This window comes from Macaca nemestrina, chromosome 6, assembly GCF_043159975.1.
Source record: "Macaca nemestrina isolate mMacNem1 chromosome 6, mMacNem.hap1, whole genome shotgun sequence".
Taxonomy (NCBI): domain Eukaryota; kingdom Metazoa; phylum Chordata; class Mammalia; order Primates; family Cercopithecidae; genus Macaca; species Macaca nemestrina.
Window position 1 is genome coordinate 171,169,382 of NC_092130.1, and position 25,820 is coordinate 171,195,201.

The window sequence follows — 25,820 nt, forward strand, 5'->3', positions numbered from 1 at the left end:
AAAATGGCCATTTCTTTTATGAGCTTATTTTTTTCTTACTGCACCTTGTCAAATGCAGCCATTAGCAAATATCCAATGTTATCCACATTCTGTTTTCCCATTTCTTTGCTGAAACCACAAGTTTATTAGTTACACTTTCTGCCTTCTAGTTATCACAGGCAATAGTTTTCTTCATATGCTTCACCACTACATAAAAAGCCTTTAATATCAATTTTCTTGCCACCTGCCACTCAGCCCTAAAGCCTATGCATGTGTTTTGTGTTTTATTATTGTTGGGACCTCACTTCCAGTATGTCTTTCAATTGTTCAGCTTTTCTGTAGTAACAAGAAACACCAAAATTTCCGTGGCTTATGGTAATAAAGGCTGAGTTCTGCTGAGGTGGCTGTGGGCTGGCCTTGAGTCTGCTCCATGGGTCTCCATTCCAGGATTCAGGCTGAAAGAGCAGCCTCTCTCTGAGTTAAATTACACCGCGGTTTTAGAAAATGGCCCTTAACACTTTCGCTTAAAAAAAAAAAAATCACGTCACTTCTGCTGGCCTTTTATTGACCAAAGCAAGTCACGTGGTCAAGCTTCTCATCAACGGGTCAGGTGTGTGTGTAATCCTTCCGGTAGGGGCAGTGAGTACCTACCCTGGACACCACAGCCAGCACTAATACCATGGGAGAAGGTGTTTGTAAGTCACACAACCAAGGAAGGATTAGTTTCTAGAATATAAAAGGCAGGAAACCAGTAGAAACACCGGCAAAGGACATGGGTAGGCAACTTGCAGGAGGAAAGCCAAATGCTTGTCAGGATATGGAGAGATGCTCAATCTCATTAGCCATCAGAGACATGCCAATTAAGTCAAGATAACCACAAACTGTCAGACGTTTTGAAGTTGGAAAGCATCGGCATTGACTTGAACATGGGGACCTCTTTGTGTCCTGCTGGCGAGAGGTGCAGGTGAGAGCAGCTATTCTGGAAAGTAATTTGGGAGGAAAAAGGAAGATGGCATAGACAGTGAAATAATAGAGGTGTCATGGATTTGAAAGATCTAGCTTTCTGGGATGATTTTCACATCATCTTTCCAGTGGCACTCCTCCCTCCTCATTCAGTACTTGGGTGAGGTCCCAATCACCAGGTCGCTGGACCACAGGGCGAGACCTTGTCTGGTTGCTCTCCACTGTGTCCTCTGCACCCGATACTGTGCTAAGCGCAGGGGAACACTCAGCATTTGTTTGGTGAATGCATATTTTAAAAATACATTTGAAGCAGAGTGCCATGCCTCTTTTAGGACATTAAAATATGGATTTTCCATTGTACATTTGTATTGTCTGAGTACTTATTTGAGGTCCCATTTATCATCTGATACAACTTTCATCATTTAATTTAATCTGTACTTCCACACAGTGACTCACACAAGGTCAGAAAGATATCAAACTGCTCAGGTCCCACCTATTGATCATAACTTACCAGAATAGAGATGTATTTTGGGGAGCTTTCTATTTGAGGTGGAAGGGATCTTTGACAGCACAAAGTCCGCCAGGTAGCCTTAAGCAATAGTTTGAAATAGTTGAATGCTTTTTAGGAATCTCGTTCTTTCTGAGCTGATCGGGAGCTTTCAGATCACTTCTTAGTGATCTGACACCTTGTTAGTTTGAGCCATGGGCAAATTGCGTGAACATCATCTTCTGAAAGTCTCAAGGCCAGCCTCGGAAAACAGGAGTTCAGTAATTTTAACATTATCTTAAAATGTAACACTAAGTGTGCCAGGCCCACGATCTAGCATTTGCTTGCTGGATTTGGGGGTCAGTCTTCTCCCTGTGGGAGCACTAGCCGCTGTTTAGATGTCTAGACTAGCTGCTGTTTCCAAGTAGTCCAGGATGTTCCACTGATGCCATCTCTTCTGAATTCTCAGAGCACTGTGTGTGTCCCAGGTCCCCTAACCAGGTGTGCACCGCGGCCACTAGCCGGCTCCTGAAGATCCTGTTGTGTGAGGTTTGGTGTACTTGGGCTTCAGTATATATATATATCTCAAGCCTCCTAAGTGATTCTTAATTACACAGGAAATTGAGAACAACTGAGGTATAATTATATTGCATTGTGTTATTCTTAGCTATTGTTTCTTGTGTTTTAGTAATAAATTTTACACCAGTTTTATAATCTTCTGATGCAGATAGTATATCTTGATTTTCTTTGTATTCCTCCTAGTCTTTGTGACGGGCCTGTAACAGGCACTCAGCAGATGCCTGTGAACTGATAATTGAAAAGTCTTAAAATCACTTAAAAGCCGGGCGCGGTGGCTCACGCCTGTAATCCCAGCACTTTGGGAGGCTGAGGCGGGCGGATCACAAGGTCAGGAGATCGAGACCACGGTGAAACCCCGTCTCTACTAAAAATACAAAAAATTAGCCGGGCGCGGTTGTGGGCGCCTGTAGTCCCAGCTACTCGGGAGGCTGAGGCAGGAGAATGGCGTGAACCCGGGAGGCGGAGCTTGCAGTGAGCCGAGATCGTGCCACTGCACTCCAGCCTGGGCGACAGAGCGAGACTCCGTCTCAAAAAAAAAAAAAAAAAAAAATCACTTAAAGTATTTTCTTTTGCTGAAAGAAATTCTGCATTTCTTGTGGGTCCTGGGTCTTTGTTCCTTTGTCAAGTGTTCCTTTTGATTTTTTTTTGCTACTTCAGGGTTCCTGTTCCTAGTCTCCATATTATCTAATGACACCCACAGGTACCAATGGACTTTCACAGGTATTGCTTGGCTTATTTTAGGTGGGCTTGAGTATTACCTCTTGGGGTAATAAGTAGTTGGCCCCTGTAGCCAAGGAGCTAGGACAGAGATCATCTGTCTTTCAAGCTGTGCATTGACCACAGCTCCATCCCTGTATCCTGGAGACAGGCCGAGTTAGGAGAGGTGGTAAGCTGCGCCAGTGCTGCTTGGATATTCCCTTTCTCCCATGGTTCAGTTAGGAGCAGGTCAGGCTGTGGTCTGTAACTGTGGTAGGATATGCTGTTCCTTCCCACAACAACCTTGGTGGTTTCTACGCTGGTGGCTGTGCCTTGGTTGCGAATTTTCCTTCAGGTGACTCTTGCTAGACATGGCGTGGACTCCTACAATTTACCAATGAAGGGCACAGAATTTACCCCAGGACAGCCATTAGCCTTCCCTTACCTGTCTCCAAATTGGGTGCCAGGGAAGGTAGCATTCCAAGCATGTTCTTAGCCCACTCTGAAGGAAAGCAACTCTCTACTCTGCTAACTATGGTTACATTTATCCCAGCACAAAGCAAGAAGAAGCATATGTTTAAGTAGCCTTGGGAAAGGGTTTGTTTACTAAGCTACCCAATATTCAATAAGCCATCTAAGTGACAATTAGTAGCATAAACAGTTCCTCTGGCATAAAGTTAATTTTGCTGTGAACTTTTGTAATAATGATATACCATATGTTTGAGTCCCCTCTTAGATTAAGTCATGACTGGAGAACATCCGATGAGGGTACAGGAAGCAGGTGGATCCAAGAGGAGGAAGACTGTGTGGCCCTAGATTCTGCAGGACATGAAGCCAAAGGAAATGTTAAACAATTTCTTTTTTTTTTTTGGTGGGAAAGAGATGGGGTGGGTTAGAAGAATAAGTTAGTCATACTGTCTACCAGAATCTAAAGGGACTGAGTAGAAAGGCAGAATATATTTATAAGGCATGATATAGAAATTGAGCCTCCAAGGAAGTTAGTTTTAGAATGGAGTGTCCACCTGAAAAGACCACTCAAGATGCAGGAATAGGGCATATGGATTATAGAGCATGTGGTCTTCCTCATGGCTGAGAGGCAGATTTGCAGTCTTTCAAGTGCTTTTATGTACATATTTGCAGTTGATCTTCCCAACACACCAGTAAGATAGTTGGAGTGGGTGGTATTGTTCTGTGCACTTAGGTTTTGTTGTAGAACAATCCATCCTGAGTTATTGATTTTCATGGATGGCTTAGCTGGGTGGCTGTAATGATCTCTGCTGCATTTGCTGGTGTGGAATGAGAGTTGACTGGATTTGGCTGGAGAGTCTCAGCTGGGAGACTCATCTTTGCTCTACGTGTCTCTCTTCCTTCTCAGGGCTCAGGCAGCTGACCCAGGGTTGTCTTTCCAATGGCAATGGCAGAGGCTCAAGAAAGCCAGCAGAAACCTGCAAGGACTCAGCCTAGGCTGGGAACTGGGGCGTTGTTTCTGTTGTATTCTATTGACCAAAATCACGTGGCTGAGCCTAGGGTCAGAGTAGGGGACATTACCAAGTTACTTGTTAAAGGGTGAGCATACAAGAGGGGTAAAGAAAGGGGTCATCATTGCATCAACTTTAGCACCTTATTTCACAAGTACCAAAGCAAAGCTTAGAGACGAAGTGACTTTTTCAGGATGTATGGTTCCTTGGTGGCCACGCTGGGAGAATAACCCATGTCACCATCTATCTAATGTGTTATTTCCCATTACAATTATACCCATATGAGAACAGTGGGTTAGTTGTAGTTCTGTTATAGTGCCTGGTGATGTCTGGTAAGCATTTTGAATAAATTCTCTGGAAAACAGATTCGAATTTAAAAAAAGCTTTGGCTGTCAAAATCTGATTTCTTGGTTGAATAAAATGGCTTTGTTACTCAGATCCTTTGGGTCTAAATTTATTTTACATGAATTTAGTTACAAAATTGATTACAATTCCCCTTCCATTTGGTGCTGTGGGTGGTATAATTGGAAGTTTAGAAAAGACAGAAATGGCTTTAAATGATTCACGTACCCACCTAAAATTTGCAGAAGGGTAAAAAATATAGGAGACGTTAGGTAAAAGAGGTTGCATTAGACTCTTTTTTTTAGGTTTCACTATCTTGAGTCTTTCTAACATCAATGCCCAGTGGGCCTTTTTATCAGTTTATGTTGGAAAACAATCTCAAAGGACTTCATCCGCTTGTCATCCTTCTCCCTTTTGCAATTGGCGGCACACATGGCTGCGGGAGAACTGGGAGGCTTTGGGCTATTGTTGCCATATGCCAATCAAGATGAATCCCACTTGTCTCTCTCTGACTCTTGCTGTCAGTAATGGAGATATCAATATGTTCGAGTTTCAGTTTGTTGTCAAATGTTTTTCACTTGCTCAAAACCTATTAGCATCTCCACTCTGGAGGAACGCCTTTGGGGGCTTGGGCCAAATAGTTGGCAGCAAAACATTCTGAGCACCCAGGACGTAACCTGGACCAAGCATTCCATTTTTATGGCTCAAAGATATAAGAAATGCGTTTGGAAAGTTTGGCTTGAATGTGAACCTTAACCTCATTGGGAGGGACCAGGCTAGAGGAAGTGACTGGAGATAAGGACATCTGTGGCCCTTGGGTGTTGTGGGTCGAGGCGGCTAGGAAAGGATGGCTCCTTGGCAAAGCGTCATGACAAGGCTGTTGGCTTCTGGACTTTATGCTTCCATGGTGCACTGGAAAATGGATTTTTTCAGTGGTGAAACTCTAGTACCAACAATGGTCAATCATTTGCTGGCACCAGGGGCCTGTGAGTCCACTTGTCCATTTCCACATGGTCCTTTATAGTCCACTGCTGCTCTAGTGCTACCTGGCTAGAAATGCCATGGCTGGAAATGTGGAGAAGCGGGGGCGGGGCGGTGTTTTGCACAAGCTTGCGTTTGCAGTTGAATTCTAAGCTTTCCCTTCTCCTGTCCTCACACCTTATTTTCCATGCTGCCTCTCCCATCTCCTGACTGGAAGCTTGTGGTCTTGTGTCTGTTCTTTCCCTTGGGCTTAATGCCCTGGTTTTTTTCCTGACCATGAACTCACCGCCTCCTGACCATGACTCTGACTGTTCATCACCACCTCTGCTGCCTGTGGCTACCTTGAATACTCACCCCCACCTAGACCAGGGGGGACTCTCCCGATTTAAGGAATATAGTTTCACTGAACCCTAATGTGCTCAGGCCTGGTGAGGGGGAACTAGACATCTTTGGTCTTTCTGGTGTCCACGTAGCGTTTTCTTCTTACTCTTGAGACATCTGCATCAGCAGAGGCCATCCTAGAGCCTGTAACATAAGCCTTCTTTCCTACCTCTCAGAACCCTCCCTGGCATTTTTGCTTTCTACATACACCCTGTTGCCTATACCCATGGTCTCCCAAACATCTGTTTCATAGAACTGATCACACGGCATTGTGATTGTCTATCTTCAGCACCAGACGCAAACTCCTTCAAGTCCTTGATTATAGCTTAATCACAACAGCATCATTTTCTGAATGCTCTTAATGGACTCTGAAGGTTAATTTTATGTGTCAACTTGACTGGGCCGTGGTACCCGGATATTTGATCAAATAAGTCTGGATGTTGCTGTAAAGCTGTCTTTTAGATGTGATTAACATTTAAATCAGTAGACCTAGATTAAAGCAGATTGCCCTCCATAATGTGGATGGGCTTCATCCAATCAGCTGAAGATCTTGAGAAAAGACAGACCTCCCAGAGGAAGAGGGAATCTGTCACCAGACTGCCTTCAGACTCAAGCTGCCAGATCAGCTCTTTCCTGGATCTCCAGCCTCCCACCCTATCCTGCGGATTTTAGACTAGCCAGCTCCCACAATTGTATCATCTAGTTCCTTAAAATAAATCTCTCTCTGTATACATATTTGTACATATAGTCTATTGGTTCTGTTTCTCTGCAGAACCCTGACTAATATATGGTCAAATCACTATACTAAAAGCAATACGTATTATCTCAGTTAACCCTCAGGTGACAGCCTCCTAAAGAGTGTATCATTATTCTTACTTGATAAGTGGATAAACTGAGTCATAGAACAGGTGAAGAACTTGCCCAAGATCACATAGCTGGTAAGTGGCAGAAATGGGACTTACACTGGACGTGATTCCTGCTAAAGCCAGTGATCTTAACCCATGAGTCCTCCTCCTTGGCATCTCCATGGCTGGTCCAGCACCTGGAATCTAATATTAATAGCAGGCTGGTAAATATGTAAGTGAGTGAATAAAGTCACAGACTTCCCTCTATTTTATCACTTCTTCATCTTATGGAAAATAAACATTGTACAGGGAGTATATAAGAGCTAAGACTTTTATAGCATATGCAGATCTATAAAATATTGATCTCAAAATGTTATGTCTTCATTGAGGTAAAGTGATAAAAATCGACCTGGAGAAGTCTTATAACTCGGTTGAGATTTGTTGAGCAGAAGCTTTGTTACTGTTTTTAGGATCTTATGGGGGACTTTACTTCTGTCTTCCATCTCAACTCTAGTGGATATGGTGGACTGGAACTCAACGTGTATTCCAGCTTCTTTCCATTAGATAATGAGCTTTCCTGTACCGCAGAGTCTAGAGGCTAAATGTCACATTACCAGTCTCCCTTGCAACTCTGGTTATGAATGTGAATTGGGTTCTAGCCTTCAGAGGCAGCTTGCTGAGATTTGGAAGTGCAGGTTCAGAGGGACCCTCATTCTTCTGCTTTGGCTGTTGCTGCTGTCAAGTAGGGTCATGGAGATGACAGGGTTTAGCTGCTGGATGGTGCGGACTTCACAGCAGTGTTGGCAGCCAGTGCAGTGTTTGGGCATCGCTCGTTTGAAGGCAGAGGAGCTCAGCATTGTGATTTCTGTCCCCAGCTTGGAGCAGGAGGAGCCAATATTCCCTGTGGCGAGTTGTACTAGGGCTGGACTTTTAACTCCTGTATTTCTAACTGGCCTCTGAGGGTCAGTTTGGCTCCTGGTTCCGGGAGTTATTCCTGGAGGCCCAGCTCACTCTTCCAACCCTTCTGACAATTTTATAGGTACTTAGTTCCCTGCGTTGTCTTGTTCTGCTTAAAATAGCTAGAGTGGTTTCTGCTTCCTGTATATGAGCCTCGACTGGTATCGCTGCTTTAATAACTGTGGAAATGTGGAGTTGATCCATCGGTTGGCTCATTAGTGCATTTTCTACTTCTTGCTTCTATAATACATACGCTCAGGTTTGTCTGTGGTCATTTTCCATGCTCATTGGAGAGAGTTGGGAAAGGGAGGAAACCCTCCAAGAGAAGGTTTACCAAAGTGAATTCCTGAATTTGGAACGACCACATGAAAGAGAAGGACAAAGATGGTGCCAGGTCCTTTCTTGGGGATGTATTCTCTGAGTTTCACGGTTACTGCTTACTTCTGTCTTGAAACCTTATTTTCTATCATCCTTTATTTCTGAATGTCTGCATATTTTCTTTTAAGTCTGCCGATCTGGAGTTTTCTGCTATGTAAATATTTCTGTGTAAGCCCCTCATTGCTAACTTCTAAGTCCAGGAAAATTGTCCCTATGCCAAAATCATGGCTTTTTCTTTTGTGCCATTTAATTCCAGGACAGTGTAGATATGATTTTACCAATTTTATGTTTGTCACTTGTCAGTTAATAAGGAGCAGAAAAGTCATTTTGGAGTTAAATTAAGAATGTCATGGGATTTGCTTAAAACTATGAAATTTTAGTTCCAAAAGGGACTTTGGTTTTCATGTGGAATTTTTCTCTTCACTTTATTTATTTTATTTTATTTATTTATTTTCAGAGACAGGGTCTTGCTCTGTTACCTGGCTGGAGTGCGGTGGCACATCATGGATCACTGTAGCTTCAACTCTTTGGCTCACGTGATCCTCCTGCCTCAACCTCCCGAGTGGCTGGGACCCCAGGCATGCACCACCATGTCCAGCTGATTTTTTAATAATTATTATTTTTTTGTAGAGATGGAGTCTCCCTATGTTGCCCAGGCTGGTCTTGAACTCCTAGGCTCAAGTGATCCTCCTGCCTTGGCCTCCCGCAGTGCTGGGATTACAGGTGTGAGCTATTGTGCCTGGCCCTTTCTCCCCATTTTAAACATGAGTAAACTGAGGGCCAGGGAGATGTACAGGAAAATGTTCTCAAGCACACAGGGTGACTGTGGCAGAAACAGGCTCAGAGCAGAGTCACGACTTTGGGAGGTGTTCTTTCTGCGTGGCTGAACTCACGGAAAAGGCTTTGTCGAACTTACTGACTTATTGTAGGTTTGAGACTATGCACATGATAAGCGTAAACTGTGTTTTTTCCCTCTCTGTTTTTACTGTGTGCACATTTATTTATCAAGAGATTTTCTAAATACAAATGTATTTTTCTAATGATAGGAAATGGCTTGTTTGGATTCTTTTTAAGGACCACTACAATGCTAAATTGTCTTTAGTGCATGAACACTTGCTAAATATTTAATATAAATAATTCATTTTTAACCATTGATTTTTTGGGCTGATATTAATTATCATCATAATTTATTTAAAGAGCACGAGAGATATCTAAGATAGTTTAAGGGAAGTCAGAGGTCATGCTACAGGGTCAAGGGCAAATTGGCTTCAGTTCCTTTGGTTATGTCCTGAATGTGCCAGGTGGTGAAACTGAGTTACCGGGAGGAAGCCACATTTCAAGTGAGTGACCACTGAGGCGTGGGCAGCTTGCTAAGGGTTCAGCTGACTTTGTTGAATTTTTAGAAAATGAGAGTTTAATGAATTCCAGATGAAGAGATTATTCACTCTGCAATGTTTTAAATACTCTTTACGAAGCACGCAGAACAGCACTGTATTCGATCAAGACTTCGGTAGCAGCTTGCTGATAAGGCTGTTTTCCAGTGTTGAGATGTGAAGGATATTTGGATAGAAAGGATAGACTTAGGCTGGAGAGTCAGAATTTCACGTACAACGTGGCCATCTTGTTGTCCCCTCCTTTCAACAGAGGGCCACACATGCCAATCCTGTTGGCTACAATCAGTCCTGCATGAGGTGTTACAGGGGATGCCAAGAGGACAGAACCCTGTTTTCAAGGAGGATTTTCTTCTTTTGGGGTGACAAGACTACTTGTACATGGCTCCGGCAAAGAAAAACCATGTGATAACGGATGGTGATGACTGCAAGGGGCAGTGAAGAGGGTCAGAGAAGGGAGGGGGGCCAGTGAGGGCCAGTGGTTCTCACATCTCATGGCTCACCATCTGGAAATACTTCTGATTGTCACAACTTGCAGGGAGGCTTGTGCTGCTGGTATTGAAGGATGCTGTTAAACATCCTGCAATGCACAGGACAGGCTTCCAAAACAAACAATTGTCTTGCTCAAAATACTGATGGTGCTAGGCTGGAGAGACCCTCGTGTGGGCTGAAGTAACGTGTCAGGCTTTATGGAGGAGGTGAGATTTAATCTCCCTTTTCATTCATTCCTTCTTCTATTTGTTCAATATTTATTTAGTGCCTACTCTTAGCCAGTGTCTGTTTTGTCCCGGAGATATAGTAGGGAATGAATCAAAGTAGCTCTGTGGCCAAAGCAGTTCTTAGGTTTAGTGTGAAAAAAATACAGTTCGGGAAAAAATTAAGGTATGATGATTATGTTGATGGGGGAGCAAAGGTGCCCAGGGAACCCACCACAGGAAGACCCATCTCAGCCATGAGGTCAGGAAGGTTCTTCCAAAGTGAAATATTTCTTCAACCACAACCGGAGGGGTAGTGGGAGATGGTCACATGGGGGCACCTGAATGAGTGTGTGTCAGGAGACGGGGTGCAGAGCGAGCAGCATTGTTTGAGGCAGATGGAGCAGCTTGTGTAAAATTTGGAGGAGAGCGAGAGGGTAGTGGGGTGTGGTCCTGCACATCAGAGATGCCAGGAGGAGAGCAGAGACATGAGGCTACAGAAGTAGACAGGGCCCTCTACTGGGAGTGCCTGAGTTAGTTAAGAGTTCAGATTTCATCCTAAAGACCCTAAAAAATATTGAAGACTTTAAAAGTCTTAAAGCAGTGGAGTGACAGATCAGATTTAAGTTCTGGGAAGTTCAGTCCAGCTGCAGCGTTGAGGTGAGATTGGAGGAAAACCAACTAGGGCATGGAGGTCATTGAGGCTGATGGGCTGGGAGGGGCAAGAGAGGCCTTTGGAGCAGCGTGGTGAGGATGGCAGTGGCCAAAGCAAACCCATATGCTGAAGAGGCAGAATGCAGGGCACTTACTTGAAGCGAAATAGGAGGGAGGTGGCAAGGAAGATGTTCACATTTTTGCCTGGGCAAGTCAAACGTTTTGGGTACCATTTCCAGGGTGCACTAGACAGGGTGCTGGCTTCTTCAGTAGCAGCTGGAAGAATGTGAATAATATTGCAGAATGATGTTGAGTACCATTTTGGACACAGAGTTTGAGCTTCCTGAGGGACATTCACTCAGATTTGTTTACTGACCCCAAGAGATGATTGTTTGAGAGTCACGGTTGATAAGGCTGTGTAGGGGAGGCAGAAGAGAAGAGCTCTGAGAAACAAAATGTTCAAGGACAGGTTTGCGGGAGGAGCTTCCAGAGGAGGGGCTGGAGTGGCAGAAGCCAAACCAGAGGGAGGTGGCATCCAAGAAAATAAGAGTAAGTTGGAGAAAGAGGGAGTGAGATGCACTGTCCTGCCACTGGCTGTTGTTCAGGATAATGACTCCAAACCTTCCATGCCTGTGAGGACATGAAGGTCCCTGGTGATCTTGAATGAGCCGTCCAAATGGAGCATTGGATGTGGAAGCCAGGCTGGACGGGATCAAGGAGAAGAGGGGAGCAGAGGGCAGAAATGGGTGCTAAAGCAGCTGTAGCCGGAGGTCTGTTCAAGTCACTTAACAGCTGTTATAGCAATGGGCGCGTGCCCAGTGGGATGGCTGCAGCAGGGAGAGCTGATACCAGACCTGGCTGTAGTTCTGATGGACACAATTTCCAAAATAAAAGAGGACAGCTTAAAAAAAATTTTTAAAAACATATAGTGTAGGGAAAAAGAAAAGATAGAAACTCTGGAACATGTGGTTACCAAGTGGTGGTTCATTTGGCGTAGTAGATACAGGCAGGAGGGACCAAGATAATGTCAAGGTCATTGAAGGATGAACTCAAGTCATGTTTCTTAATAGTCACACCGTTGACATGCTGGTATTTATACCTGTAATGTAATTTGGAGCACTTCTGCTGGAATTTATTAGCTAACAGAAGTAAATGCACTGGAAAGATGAATCTTTCCATATATTTTAGATAGTGTATACATTTTACCTAGCAAGGCACTTCCGTTAGCACAAAAAATAACGGCCTTTTTCAACAAGATGACTGTCACAAAGAAAAAGGTGTAGATAGTCAAATGATTTATTTCCCCATTCATGTTTGAGTTTATTCATGGGGAAATTCACCTTGTGAACTAATAATTTTCTGGGCTAAGAAAAATCAGCAGGTATTTTTCTTTTTAGGAAATGCTTCTTTTGTATTTTTATTTTATTTTATTTTTTAGAATGGGCTTTCTTAGGCTTAAAAAATCATCTAAGTCTATGGCTTTGATATCAAGGAAAAGGCTTCTTTCAATTGCTTTAACCTTTGTGAAAAGGTGACCTATAGAGATAAATGTTCTCATGCTGAGAATCAGGACTGTCTTTAGTATGTAGAGTAATATAGGCAGAACAGGAAACAGACCACTTTCTTGAAGTGGTTTAAGAAAAATTCAAGATCCCGGACTGAGGAAAGGAACGTTTTTGGAAAGGTCAGGCTTAAGACCCGTACCCTAGGCAATCAAATATAAATAAATAAATAAACAAACAAATAAATAAAATAAACCTCACTCTCATGGCAGGTTGTGGATGATACCAGAACAGAGGGTGGACCAGGCCAGAACCAGGAACGCAGGAACTAGCTAAGAAGGAGGATTCTGGTAGGTTATTATTATTTTTCTTTTGGGCAAAAAAAGGGTCAAATTATTGGAGACCAGGGAAGGCAGTGGGGTGTGGACTGGCTTTTTGGCCTCAGTGGGCAGGGCTCAGCTTGTGGGAGGTCAGAGGAGTTCGAGTAGAGCCCACATACTTGGGGGTCTCTCAATTTCTGGTTGGAGGTACAAGTAGCCCCATCCCCTGCCTCCCTCACCCTCCATTCACCCGTGGTCCTCCGGAGTCCTCCATTGGGTCCTCAGTAATGATGCTCAGGGACCTCTGCTCAGATCAGCAGGTGGCCCCTTCTTCCTGTGCCTCTGGCCACCTTGTGCTGCTTCTCCCTTCTGTTGCTTCTTCCCTGCTCCCGGCCCTCTGCTCACCTCCCACAGCTTCTTGCCATCTCTCCACCACCTGCCGCCACCCTGAGGGCTTAGCAGCTCATTCCTTTTCTTGACCCTGACTTGGGCTCATACTCATTTTCTGCTCTCAGTCTACCTCTTCTTGACTTTCATAACTCACCTGTACCTCCTGGACTCTGACATTGGCCATGAGGAATTTCTAGAGTTTTATCATTCCTGCTCACATGCCAGCACCTTGAAATGGTATTAATTATGAAAACAGGTTTTGTCCATTCCAGGTGGCATGTCTAGTCCAGAAGGAGTATCATGAATTCCCAAATGTCTCTTATCCTACAGAGAAGGAATCTCTGGCAGGCGAGGACGTGAGCAGGGAGGAGGATTTGGCGCTCAGGGCTTTGTGACAGGTCCTGTACACACATCACATCCAGAGCAGCTTACCTCTTGGGGTAGAGACTATAACATCTTCCTGCTTACCCGTGGGTTCCCCGCTTACCTGTGGGATCCCCCACATTTCCCAGGCTTCCTTACAGGCAGGATGAGTGATGGGGCGCGCCAGAAGTGTGGGCAAAAGTGATTAAGCCCAGCTCTTAAAACCGTCCCGAGTGACCCTCTCGTCCTCTCTTCTCTGGCTGTGGCAACCTCACCTGACACTTGCCCCAGATGGTGCCTATGGCTGCAGGATGCAGGAGCACCGCTGACCCACCAGACTCCATGAACAAAGAGGCTTCTTGCTGTTCAGCTGCTGCACCGAGTCTGAGCTTTCTTGCTGTGGCAACGAGCATCGCTGAGCTCTAACTGAGCTCATGTCTTTTGAGATTATTTTCAGAGAATCTAAACAGAGGAAGTGCATTTTCCTCCTGATCAACTGACATGCACGTTATGCACGTTCAGCTCTGCACTTCTGCTCAGGATTTGGGATTTGGAAAAATGCTCAAATGACAGAGATGTCCTCACCTGTGTCCCTACCCCATGTCATAGTCTTCTGAGCCTGTTGAACAGTTGGCATTACTGAGCCCTTTACAGAGGCTGAACAGAGCAGCAGTTTCTGTTTTCCATGAGCTCTTGGTCTCAGGTTTCTGGCAGATGGTGGCCAGGGTTTCTCAGGCGAATGTTCTTGGATGAATGCACGATGCTGACTCTCTGGAACCCTCATTTGGTGACACATGCTATTTTCATGAAATGGTACGTTTATATACACACTTCCCAGTATAAGGAGAGCAGGTCAGGATGGAGTCAAAGACAGGTTCTTCAATATAAAGGGGCCACCCAGGGGATTTGGTTAAAGTCCAGGAAATCCCGAAGCTGGATTTTGGTGAAGACCCATGCTGCCCTTCTCCAAACCAGGGACCTGGAAGTCTGAATTCAGATACTCCTATTTGCCTCTAATGGGGATTTTGGATTATATTTGCTGTGGGGAGAGAAAAAGAACTTATTTCATGTTGGCCACTTAATGTTCAGGGCAAACAGGGAGAAACAACTACTTACTTGAATCTTTTCTCTTCCTGTCCACCTCCTCATGGTATGACCTTGACTGTGATCTCCTGACCTTGGTGGCTTTTGCCTGCTACTCCGTGGGGGTAGCTACAGCTGTCTTTAGCCTGAGAGGCTACTACGGAGCAGAGGAAACTTGTGTTGCATCTTCCTTTCTAAAGCTTAAGGCATGGGCACACTGAAAAAGTCAATTGGTCACGTACCCAAGCCAATTTGGTCACGTACACAACTTGGTTTCTTTTTGGTAGGTTCAAGAAGCAGCTAAGGAAGTTTGAAGCAGGTGAAGGCTGGCTCGTCCCTTGACTCTTTGCTCCTCAATTTTTATGACAGCAACTCTCAAAGCAGCTTCAACCACAAAAAAACACTTATTAAAGGAGCATTAATTTGCTGGCAGGCCCCAAAGTGCTCATCAACCTGTGCTGTAAGCTTAATGAAGTCCAGCTCCTTGTCTCTTAGGTGCTCAGAGTTCCGCTGAACAGAGGGAGCCAGAAGGCAGTGCCAAGGCTGTGAAAGCAGATCCTGTCACCCCTAGAGCTGGCATCAGGCATACAAGATCCTCCAAGTTTAAGGACCTAAAGTCCTTATATAGTAGCCTATTAGGCTATTTTAGAAGGCTATATAACACATCTCCACCAAGGAAAAGGGTCTGGGCATCATTAGATTCTTCTTGCAAAGGGTAGGGAAGATTTCTTGAATATTTTAACGAATCCTTATGCTACGGTTTGACTGTTGATGTCCTCTCCCCGGAATTAACATGTCGAAACCTGATCTCAAATGCAGTAGGAGCAACAGGTGGGGCCCTTGGGAAGTGATGAGGTCCTGAGGGTGGAGCTCTCATGGATGGGAGGCATGCTCTTATAAAAGAGGCCTGAGGAAGCTATTTGACCTTTTCTGTAGCAACCGATTATGCCAGACAGGCCCTCACCAGACACTGAATCTGCCAGCATCTTGATCTTGAACTTCCCAGCCTCTAGAACTGTGAGCAATAAATTTCTGTTGTTTATAAATTACCCAGTCTAAGGTATGTTGTTATGGTAGTCAAAATGGACTAACACACCATATGGTTCGAATATCTTTAATGTCACCAATTATAGCTCATTTCTGATGTTTCTGATATGAAACCATTTTTGATATTCAAGAAAGCTTTTTAAATAACAAGAGTGCTCATAGTAGCTGCCCCATGTCTGGGCTCCTGACTGGAACTTCAGGGTCTACACGGGCTCTGAATTCTCAGTGAGGACGCCTGCAGCACACTTCATATGACACTGTATATCTGGAGTATTTAAAAGTAAGTCTAGACAAGGCAGTTAACAAAAGATGGTAAAGGGTGAGTGGAGGCTCTGCCTGCAGCTCCCTTTGCTGCTGTAGGTGACCTCAGGGCTAACAGCAGCAGCTGTTATGTGGGGCACATCACTGTTCCAAGTACCTTATGCTAATAAGACCCCTTTTCTGGGTTGTCTCATCTACTCCTCGTAATAATCCAGTGGAGCTGTCTTCTTAGCCCCATCTTTCAGATAAGGAAACTGTGGCCCCAAGAAGTTCTAAATTTTCTCAAGGTCGATAGCTAGTGAGTGCAGAGATATTGACTTCAGTGGTCCAATGATAAGCCAGTGTGAAAGGTCTTGGCATAGGAGCCTCAGTTACCCAGCTAACCAGAGACAGTCTGTCGAAGTGGCTATATGTATGTTGGATTTAGACTGTCTACAGCTGTCCAAAACTGTTGTCTGGGCTTGTCCTTCATAGCAGCCCCCAACTGACCATCCCAGAGCTGTGACAGGGTGCTGCCTGAGCAGTGGATCTTTCTTCAGGTTTGTCTGTAGAGGCCTCCCTTGCCTGCTTAGACAACAGGATTTGGCCTTGCCATGTTTTCCTGGGGGCTCTCATCCCCTGGGTCACTTTTATAGATCCTGAGCAAGTCTTCATTTCTTACGGGCTTTACCCTTCTTCTCTAGGCCATAGCCATTTGTACCAATGCAATTTACTAGTGAATTTGATAACCTTCAGTTCACCAAAATTTTCGTATCAGCACATGTGGAGTGACCATATTGGTAGGGACAGTGTAGCATGGGGCCTGGACACCCAGGCCCTGGGACCAGCTGAGTCCCACTCTGGCTTGGCCACTTCCTGGCTATGTGACTGCTGAGCCAATTATTCCAACTCTCTCTGCTTTCATTTATTTATGTTGGAATGGGGGCAAGATAGTTCTTGCTTACAGAGTTGTTGGAGGATTAAATGCATTGATCTATGTGAGTATTTGCTCCCCAGCCAACTCAACTGAATGGATTTAGGGGGATATTTAAAGAATAAACTTCTATTCTTGAGTTCTTTTTTGCTGACCCAATGTGATTTGCTGGTTTAACACCACAGGCCAGTGTGGGAGATATTCCTTCAATTGCAGAGGATTTTGGGATGGTGGATGGATGGGAAGAGCCCACTGAAAGTGTCATGAAGAGATGCCTCCACAAGAAGCAGCAAATGTTGCCATGAATTTTCAGGCCACCGGTGGCTGACTTAGTTATCATCATCTTTATGTGAGTTTTACCTTGCTAAGTACCATTCATCAATTTTTGAATATCTAAGGTATTTGAGGTCGTTCATTCAAGGCAAAATGCTGAAAGTAAAAGCGAAATCAAGAACCCAGGGGCTTTGAAGGCTTTTCTCAACTCGCGGCCACATTCTGCCTTTAAAAGCACTGACTTGACTTTTACAAGAGCCTGTAGAATAATCTAACAGAAAATGGAAGCCAAGAGCACAGCGATTCCCTTAAATATTTCATATTGCATTTGGATGTGCATTTTTCAAAGATCATTTCCTTGACATTTTCTGGGGGTATATTTCTTGGGAAATAAAATAAATATGTTTGGTTGATGCTCATACCAATTTATTTAGAGCTATAAATAAGATAGAGATGCCTCCTGCCATTTGTACTAGAAAATATAAGGATCAGAGGAATATTTTAGGAGGACAGGGCAAAGGATTAATAATACTCTTCAGAATATGCTGACGTTGCTGATGCTTTAAGCTGTTTTAGCTGATCCTCATATGGTTTACTACCAAGAATTGAGAGAAACTGTGGTCAAAGCACAGGCCAGAGAAGAACCACAATACCCCAGACCTCACAATTCATTAGGGGCAGGAGAGTGACATAATTGGATTTTCTAGCTTTCTAGTCTGTGCACGTCACACAACCTCTCCAAATAATCATGTCGATTATCTGGTAGCCTGATCACTCTGAGTGCTTCCCTGAGGCCAGCAATGACCCTTAAAAGGTAAGAAATTCACTTATTTCAATTGGAGACTGATGTATGTATGCAAAGCTCCCAAAAGGAAAATGAGAGGAACTTACTTACTGCAATCCCCCGAGAATGAATCTATTCATGCGATGAATCTGTTGAATCATTGCATTGCTGCTGTGGGGCATATGATGGAAATGGCTTTCTGGACAGTGTGGTTGGGGAAAGACGGATGTGTAGGTGCAGATAGCAAAGCCATAGGGCAAAGTATGTGACTTCAGGGCAAGTGACATCAGACCCTAGAAAGTTACTGGAAGTTCAGAGAAGAGGCCCCTCCATCCAAGTCTGGATTGAACTGGAAAGGATTTGGAAAGGTGAAGGGACACAGCAGGGCACAGAGGATGGGAAGATGTCACCTGGGTATGGAGGAGGAAGGTCAGATATCTGTGGCAATAGCAGAAGCAGGGGCAGGGACAAAGGAAAGCACTTTCAAATGTTAGAACAACCTAAATGTCCACCGATGGATGAAGGGATACAGAAAATATAGTATGACTGGGTGGGGTGGCTCAGGCCTGTAATCCCAGCACTTTGGGAGGCTGAGGTGGGCAGATCACTGGAGGCCAGGAGTTCGAGACAGGCCTGGCCAACATGGAGAAACCCTGTCTCTACTAAAAATACAAAAATTAGCTGGGCATGGTGGTGCATGCCTGTAATCCTAGCTCCTTGGGAAGCTGAGGCAGGAATATCGCTTGAACCCGGGTGGCGGAGGTTGCAGTGAGCTGAGATCGCGCCACTGCACTCCAGCCTGGGTGACAGGGTGAGAGTTTGTCTCAAAAAAAGAAATGTAGTATGTATACACAACAGAATATTATTCAGTCTTTTGAAAAAGGGAAATACTACCATGACAACATGGATGAATCTGAAGGGCATTAGGGAAAGTGCAATAAAGCAGGCACAGAAAGACAAATGCTGCATGATCTCACTTACGTGTGGGAGCTAAAATAGTGAAACTCACAGTAGCTGAGAGTGGAAGGGTGGTTGCGGGGGCTGGGACTAGGGGAAATGGGGAGATGTTGCTCAAAGGGTACAAAGTTTCGTTTCTGCGGGATGAATCAATTCTGGAGATCTAAGATACAGCAGCATGACTATAGTTAACAATGCTGAAATACTTGAGATTTGCTAAGAAGGTGGGCACTGAGCACGGACCAGCTTCTTAAGTGTTCTCGACTCGCACACACACTCTCACACACACAAACACATACCCCTCAAAATGGTAACCCTGTGAGTTGATGGATATGGTTGATTGTGGTGATTATTTCACAATGTGTATGTGCATCAAAACGTCAAGTTGTTCTTCTTCAATGTATATAGTTTTTATTTGGTATACTTCAATTACGCCCAAAAAAAAAAAAAAAAAACCAAAAAACTCAAAAACAGAAAAAGGGATATGCTGACAGGTTCCACATCATCCGGCAGGGAGAGCTGGTGGGGGCTGGGTGGAAGAAGGGGCTGGAGGGTGAACAGACTCAGCTGCAGTCCTTGGCTTCCAGGGGCTCAGGTGGAAAGCAATAGTTAAATAAATCAAGTCAGGTATGAAATGTCTCAGGGGAGCATAGTCTTTTAAAGAACTCTTAAAATCCTTTTAAAAGTGAAGAGAAACCTTCATCATCTAAGTGTAATGTAAACAATAACTTGCAAATTCAATTATCTTCTAAGTTTAAGTTTTGTGTGTTGCTTGTTTTCTTGAATTACGCAAAACCCAGCCCAATTTCCTGTATCTCGTCACTACAATAGCACCATCCTGAAAGAGAGTCAGGTATGGGGAGGAGAGGGAGCAATATCTGTTTAGTGGAAGAAAGAGCAGTGCTACCATGTTCTTATTTTATTTCAAGTTTTGTCTTAGAACTGAGAGCAAACTTTTTTATTCTTTTCACTTTTATGTCAGTATACCTAGGGTCCAAGTCACTTCAGAAATTTGGGAGGTTTTTATTTGCTAAGATGGCACCTAGCACTTTGGAAGCACTGATTTATTTGGAACCACTGATAAGTAGGAAAAAAAAATTGGTGTTGGTTTTTAAGCTTGAGACTCCCAGATGACCAATAGGTGGTTTGCCGGCCATAGTTCCCTTCTCTTTCTTGCCCAAGAGATTCTTCGTTTTAAAATCTGCTTCAGAATCCTTTTGAACATAGTACCCTGGGCAGTGACTGTTGGCTGAATTTGCCGTCAGGTGGAATCACGTTGCCTCGTTGCTTTGAGAAGAGGAGTGTTTCTCTCATTTAGTGCAAATACCCAGAAGACTAGTCCTAACACAGGTACAAGATCCCACTGTGCTGATTTAGTAGGGTTGGGGAGGAGCCTGAGAATTGGCTATTGATGGAAATGGCTTTCTGGAGAGCATGGTTGGGGAAAGATGGATGTGCAGGTGCAGATGACAAAGCCACAGGACTTTGGGGACCACATTTTGAGAACCTCTCCCAGACCACATAGGTCTGGGGGCTGTATTTTGAGAACCACTGTTTTGAGTTTTAACAGAACCATCAATCGATGGCAGCTCAATATTCCCTTTTAATGAGGATCAGTCAGTGAAGAAGCCACTCGTTTATAATTTCCTTACATTTTCCCTCACTTCCTTGTTTTCTGTAGTTTTTCCTTTTGATTCTCTAGAATCAGAATGCTTTATAAACCTATGACCTCAAGTCAAGAAAATGTTATATTTCAGGATCACTCATTTTTCTTTTTATTTGGCATTCAGGCACCATAGTACCTTAGCTGAAATATAAATTAATGTTGTAGAAAATGAAATGAGAAGATTCAGAATATTAGAAGAGCAGATGGGTTGGCAGAGTAGACTAAAGAAAAAGAATGTGCTGTAAGTTTAAGAAGAGTCTCGTTCACGTGAGGCTGAAGGTTAGTACTGATGGCGACCTGGCTGGTTATTGGGAATTTACATCATGTTTACAAAGCAACACACGCTGGGGGCTTAAACCACAGAAAATTATTGTTTCATGATTCTGGAGGCTGGAGGTTCAAGGTCAGGGTGTCAGAAGGTTGTCTTCCTTCTGAGGACTGGAGGGAGACTGTCCCAGGCCTCCGCAGCTTCTGGTGTTTCTCTGGCTGTCTTTGGTATTCTGTGGCTTGCAGACACAGCAGCCTGACCTCTGCTGCCTTCACACGGCATTCTCCCTGCTGTGTGTGTCTCTGTGTCCAAATCGTCCCTTTTTGGAAGGACACCAGATGTACTGGATTCAGGCCCACCTAATGACCTCATCTCAACTAATTACATCTATAATCACCCTATTTCCAAATGAGGTCACATTCTGAGGTGCTAGGGGATAAAACCTCAACATACGAGTTTTTCAGGGATAAAATTCAGCTCTTACCAGCACCCCTGAGCTTAGTTACTGCTCAAGCTGTCTGCAGGGGCCCTGGCCACCAGGAGGACCCTGAAGGGGTCTGGGGACAGCCACCTGGGAGCACTGATCCCAGCACCCACCTCCCTCTCACTGGCTTTGGGACCAGCCACAGATGCCACAGACAGTGTCTGGGTACAGGGTCCTGTCCATTTCCCTTCATGTTCTAACTTTGTACTTTGACTTGGAGATTATATAATCTCAAATGGGAAGACCAATTATTAAGCTTGTAGAAGGCATTTCTTTTTAAAAAGGCAGGACCTTATTATAACTGAGACCACAATTAAGGGTCCTATTAACCCTTGACTCTGAGACAAAGGCACGAATCTTCTGAGATGAGGAGTCTGCCAAACATCTTCCAGGGAAAATAAAAGTAGCAAACATGTCAGTGGCTGCGAGGGGTCTGAAAGGGCTGCGATGATCTGAAATGCAACTTTGTTGCGCGCTGGGCCTGCCAAGGCCAGTTATATGGCTTACATTTTGATCTCAGGAGCCCTTGCTTTGCTTCCTGTGGTGAATCTTGCTCTGTATCTGTCAAGAGGATTATCTTGTTCATTAATGTGTCACTAAAATTTAAAATGTCACCTTTCTGATTCTCAGGTAATTATTGCTGACAGGTTTGAGGTATATTGTGAAAAGCAAGTTTTTCAGCAAAACTAGATCCCTGCAGAATACTGACAGGATGCGTGCCTGACTTTTAACTGCTCGTGTTCCTTAGATAACTAATTTATCATGGCACAAGGATCTGCGGGGCCCTTGCTTCTCTGTAATTTCTTTTTTGGGGGGATTTTTGTTTGTTTTGCTAATTTCTGAGTCTGAGAGTCTGTGTACTGGAAGGCTAGTGTTCTGTGGGAAATGGTTGCAGGAACGAAAGTCATTTTACTTCTGTTACTTTAGAACATCCTTCCCTGTTCTCCTGTTCCTGGGGGTGCTCAGGGCATCTACTGGGCTGAGAACTTTCAACCCTTACAGTGGGGGCCTTAAGACCTGTGGCTTGAGGCTCAGTGAGCAAGGGTAACTTGTGGACACCCAATGTCTGTTTTTTCTTTTTACCTCTTTCACCAGATTATTAGTTTCCTTTTTCTCAATAGGCTCTTTAAAGGGGATTGATAAGATCAATAGAGTAACAATGACTTCCCTACTCTTCCATTTCTAATTTTTGGGATGGCTTGGGGAACTCTGTGGTGGTCTAGCTTTCTTTTTTTTTGGATTTTAGTGGAGATGGGGTTTCACCACATTGCCCAGGCTGATCTTGAACTCCTGAGCTCAGGTAATCCTTGCACCTCAGCCTCCCAAAGTGCTGGGATTACAGCTGTGGGCCACTGCACCCAGCTGGCCCAGCTTTCTTTTATCATCTTGTTGCAGGAAGTCAGGGACCCCGAACAGAGGGACCAGCTGGAGCTGTGGCAGAGGAACATAAATTGTGAAGATTTCATGGACATTTATCACTTCCCTATTAATACTCTTATAATTTCTTACACGTATCTTACTTTAGGTATAAGATCTCTTAATCCTGTTATCTTTGTAAGTTGAGGATGTACATCACCTCAGGACCCTGTGATGATTGCGTTAACTGTACAAATTGATTATAAAACGTGTGTTTGAACAATATGAAATCTGATTGTAAAACGTGTGTTTGAACAATATGAAATCAGTGCACCTTGAAAATGAACAGAATAACAGCGATTTTAGGGAACATGGGAAGACAACCATAAAGTCTGACTCTCTGCAGGGCCAGGCAAAAAGAGTCATATTTTTCTTCTTGCAGAGAACCTATAAACAGATGTGCAAGTAGGGAAGATATTGCTGAATTCTTTTCCTAGCAAGGAATATTAATAATTAAGACCCTGGGTAAGGAATGCATTCCCAGGGGGAGGTCTATAAACAGCCGTTCTGGGAGTGTCGGTCTTATGTGGTTGAGATAAGGACTGAAATACGCCCTGGTCTCCTGCAGTACCCTCAGGCTTATTAGGGTGGGGAAGAAACTCCACCCTGGTGAATTTGAGGTCAGAGCGGTTCTCTGCTCTCGAAGTTTTCTGCTTTTTAAGATGTTTATCAAGACAATATATGCACAGCTGAACATAGACCCTTGTCAGGAGTTTTTCATTTCGCCCTTTGCCTTGTGATCTTTGCTTTACCCTTTGCCTTGTGATATTTATTGCCCTTTGAAACATGTGACCTTTGTGACCTACTCCCTGTTCGTATACCCCCTCCCGTTTTGAAGTCCTTAATAAAAACCTGCTGATTTTGTGGCTCAGTAGGGCATCATGGACCTACCAATATGTGATGTCATCCCCGGAGGCCCAGCTGTAAAATTCTTCTGTTTGTACTCTTTCTCTTTGTTTCTCAGACTGGCTGACACTTAGGGAAAATAGAAAGAACCTACATTGAAATATTGGGGGCAGGTTCCCCTGATATCATCTTCTTTTCATTGTTTCATTTGGAAGTGTCATTGCATTAGGTTGGAAAAGCATTCTTGTTTTGATTATGAAATCTATACATATGGAAACCATGCTTTACAGAAATGGGCTCACAAATTTTTCCATGTGTCATATGAATAAGAACTCAAAACATTCTTTCAGGCAAGATGGTATAAAAGACAAGGCTTGAAATTCTCACATCCAGGTGCCCCAGTGACATATCCCCACTCCTTTTCTGTCCTTGCTTTACTGCCGTGCTTGTGTTTATAAGGATTCTTTTTAGAAATGTCCATTAATGCGTGGAAATAGATGAAGACCAACCAAATGAGAACAAGTCAAAGCTGTTTGTTCTGACCTTGCTACAGCAAGGAAGTTGGCCACTATCATTGTGTTTCTCAGAGACACAGAGGCAGACAGAGGAGGGGGAAAGCATCACGTTATAAGAAGGGGAGGCTCTGCGTGTGCTCTGATTGGAGGCTGCTGACCTAGGGAAGCTGGAGGCGGCTCACCAGGAGCAGGGCATCCAGTGTAATTGGTTGGGGGAGCATATTTGCCTTTCTCTGGTTGGTCCTAAATGGGGAGTAGGGTAAAAATTAGGAATATTGTGATTATGAATCAAGTCCCAGCCATTTGGGGCCAATTATTACAGGCATTATTTTTTGGCTTCCTGAATTGTTACAAGGGAGGGAGAGTGGTCTGACTTTCTACAAGTCTAACTTACAGAAAGCAGACTGGCTTCCTGGGCTGGTTGCTATGGATAATAAGTTGGTTTCCTGGGCTGGTTGCTGCAGGTTGTGGGGCACAGTTTTATTTTTATGTATGTTCTGGCAATTGTCTGCTTATATATTCAGTCTCCCAAAAGAAACCATTAGCACTGGTTGTTTCAAGTAACTTTATTAATGACGTGTTGAACTCTATTATCCTTTTTTTCACCAGACCATTTTTGAGTGAGATACAATCCACAGAAATTTACATATGGTACATAAGCTGCTTACTTTTTGTTTTTTGTTTTTTGTTTTTTTTTTTGAGAAGGAGTCTCGCTCTGTCACCCAGGCTGGGGTGCGGCGGTGCGATCTTGGCTCACTGCAACCTCCACCTCCCAAGTTCAAGCAGTTCTCCTGCCTTGGCCTCCTGAGTATCTGGGATTACAGGCGCCTACCACCACACCCAGCTAATTTTTGTATTTTTAGTGGAGACGAGGTTTCACCATGTTGGTCAGGCTGGTCTTGAACTCCTGACATTGTGATTGGCCCGCCTTGGCCTCCCAAAGTGTGGGGATTACAGGCATGAGCCAACATGTCTGGCAGCTTGTTACTTTTTAATAGTGGTATTAGTCCTTTCCCTGGGATTGCATATTGTTAAAGGGATATTGTTTTAGTCCATTCTCATGCTGCTATGAAGAAATACCTGAGACTGGGTAATTTATAAAGGGAAGACGTTTCATTGACTCACAGTTCCACCGGGCTGGGGAGGCCTCTGGAAACTTACAATAATGGCAGAGAAGGAAGCAAACATGTCCTTCTTTCCATGGTGTCAGGAAAGACAAGAATGAGAACCTAGTGAAGGGGGAAAGAGAGAACCCTGGGAAAGAATCCTGGAGTCACATAAGCTGGATAGAAGGGCACTTGGGCATCTGTTCATATGAAACCATCAGATCTCTTGAGAACTTGCTATCACAAGAATAGCATGGGGGAAACTGCCCCCATGATTCAATTACCTCCCACCAGATCCCTCCCATGACATGTGGGGATTATGGGAGCTACAATTCAAGATGAGATTTGGGTGGGGACATAGCCAAACCATATCAGATATACATACACACACACACACACACACACACACACACACACACATACACACACATATAAAATTATTGTTATTCTTAGAAATGCAGTATTTTTAGGGAAAATGGTTTTAAGTTATATACAAATGATTTTATAATGATAATTCAGTGGTAAATTAATTTTAACATCACTTTCTCTCCTTTATTAATTTAAATGCCATTTAAAATGTCCTCCATAGACTCTTTGGTTTTAAGGAGGCGTGACTCACTTGTATTACTTTAGGTATTTAGGGTTTTCCTGTAGGATGCGCGTACACAGAAGCCTGGGGAAGGCCACACCCTTGCCACCATTATCTTGTTCTCACCCTCTTTTTTGGTGGTGTTCCAACCTTGAAATCTCACATCACTATCTCCTGTGCATCTCCACAGGCCCAGAAAGTCATCAAACACTCCTTTCTATAGTGTGTATT

At 44.0% G+C, this 25,820-nt stretch overlaps 1 protein-coding gene across 1 annotated transcript in view; it reads left to right on the forward strand.

Moving 5' to 3' along the window:
- The window catches only part of ATPSCKMT (ATP synthase c subunit lysine N-methyltransferase), a 203,522-nt gene extending 178,111 nt beyond the window's left edge, over window positions 1-25,411 (forward strand). Inside the window, exons 5-6 of the mRNA XM_071099098.1 lie at window positions 12,581-12,658; window positions 16,871-25,411. Of these exons, the coding sequence (XP_070955199.1) occupies window positions 12,581-12,640 (60 nt within the window). The 3' untranslated portion in view covers window positions 12,641-12,658; window positions 16,871-25,411. The remainder of the gene's footprint in view (window positions 1-12,580; window positions 12,659-16,870) is intronic.
- Window positions 25,412-25,820: the final 409 nt, after the last annotated feature.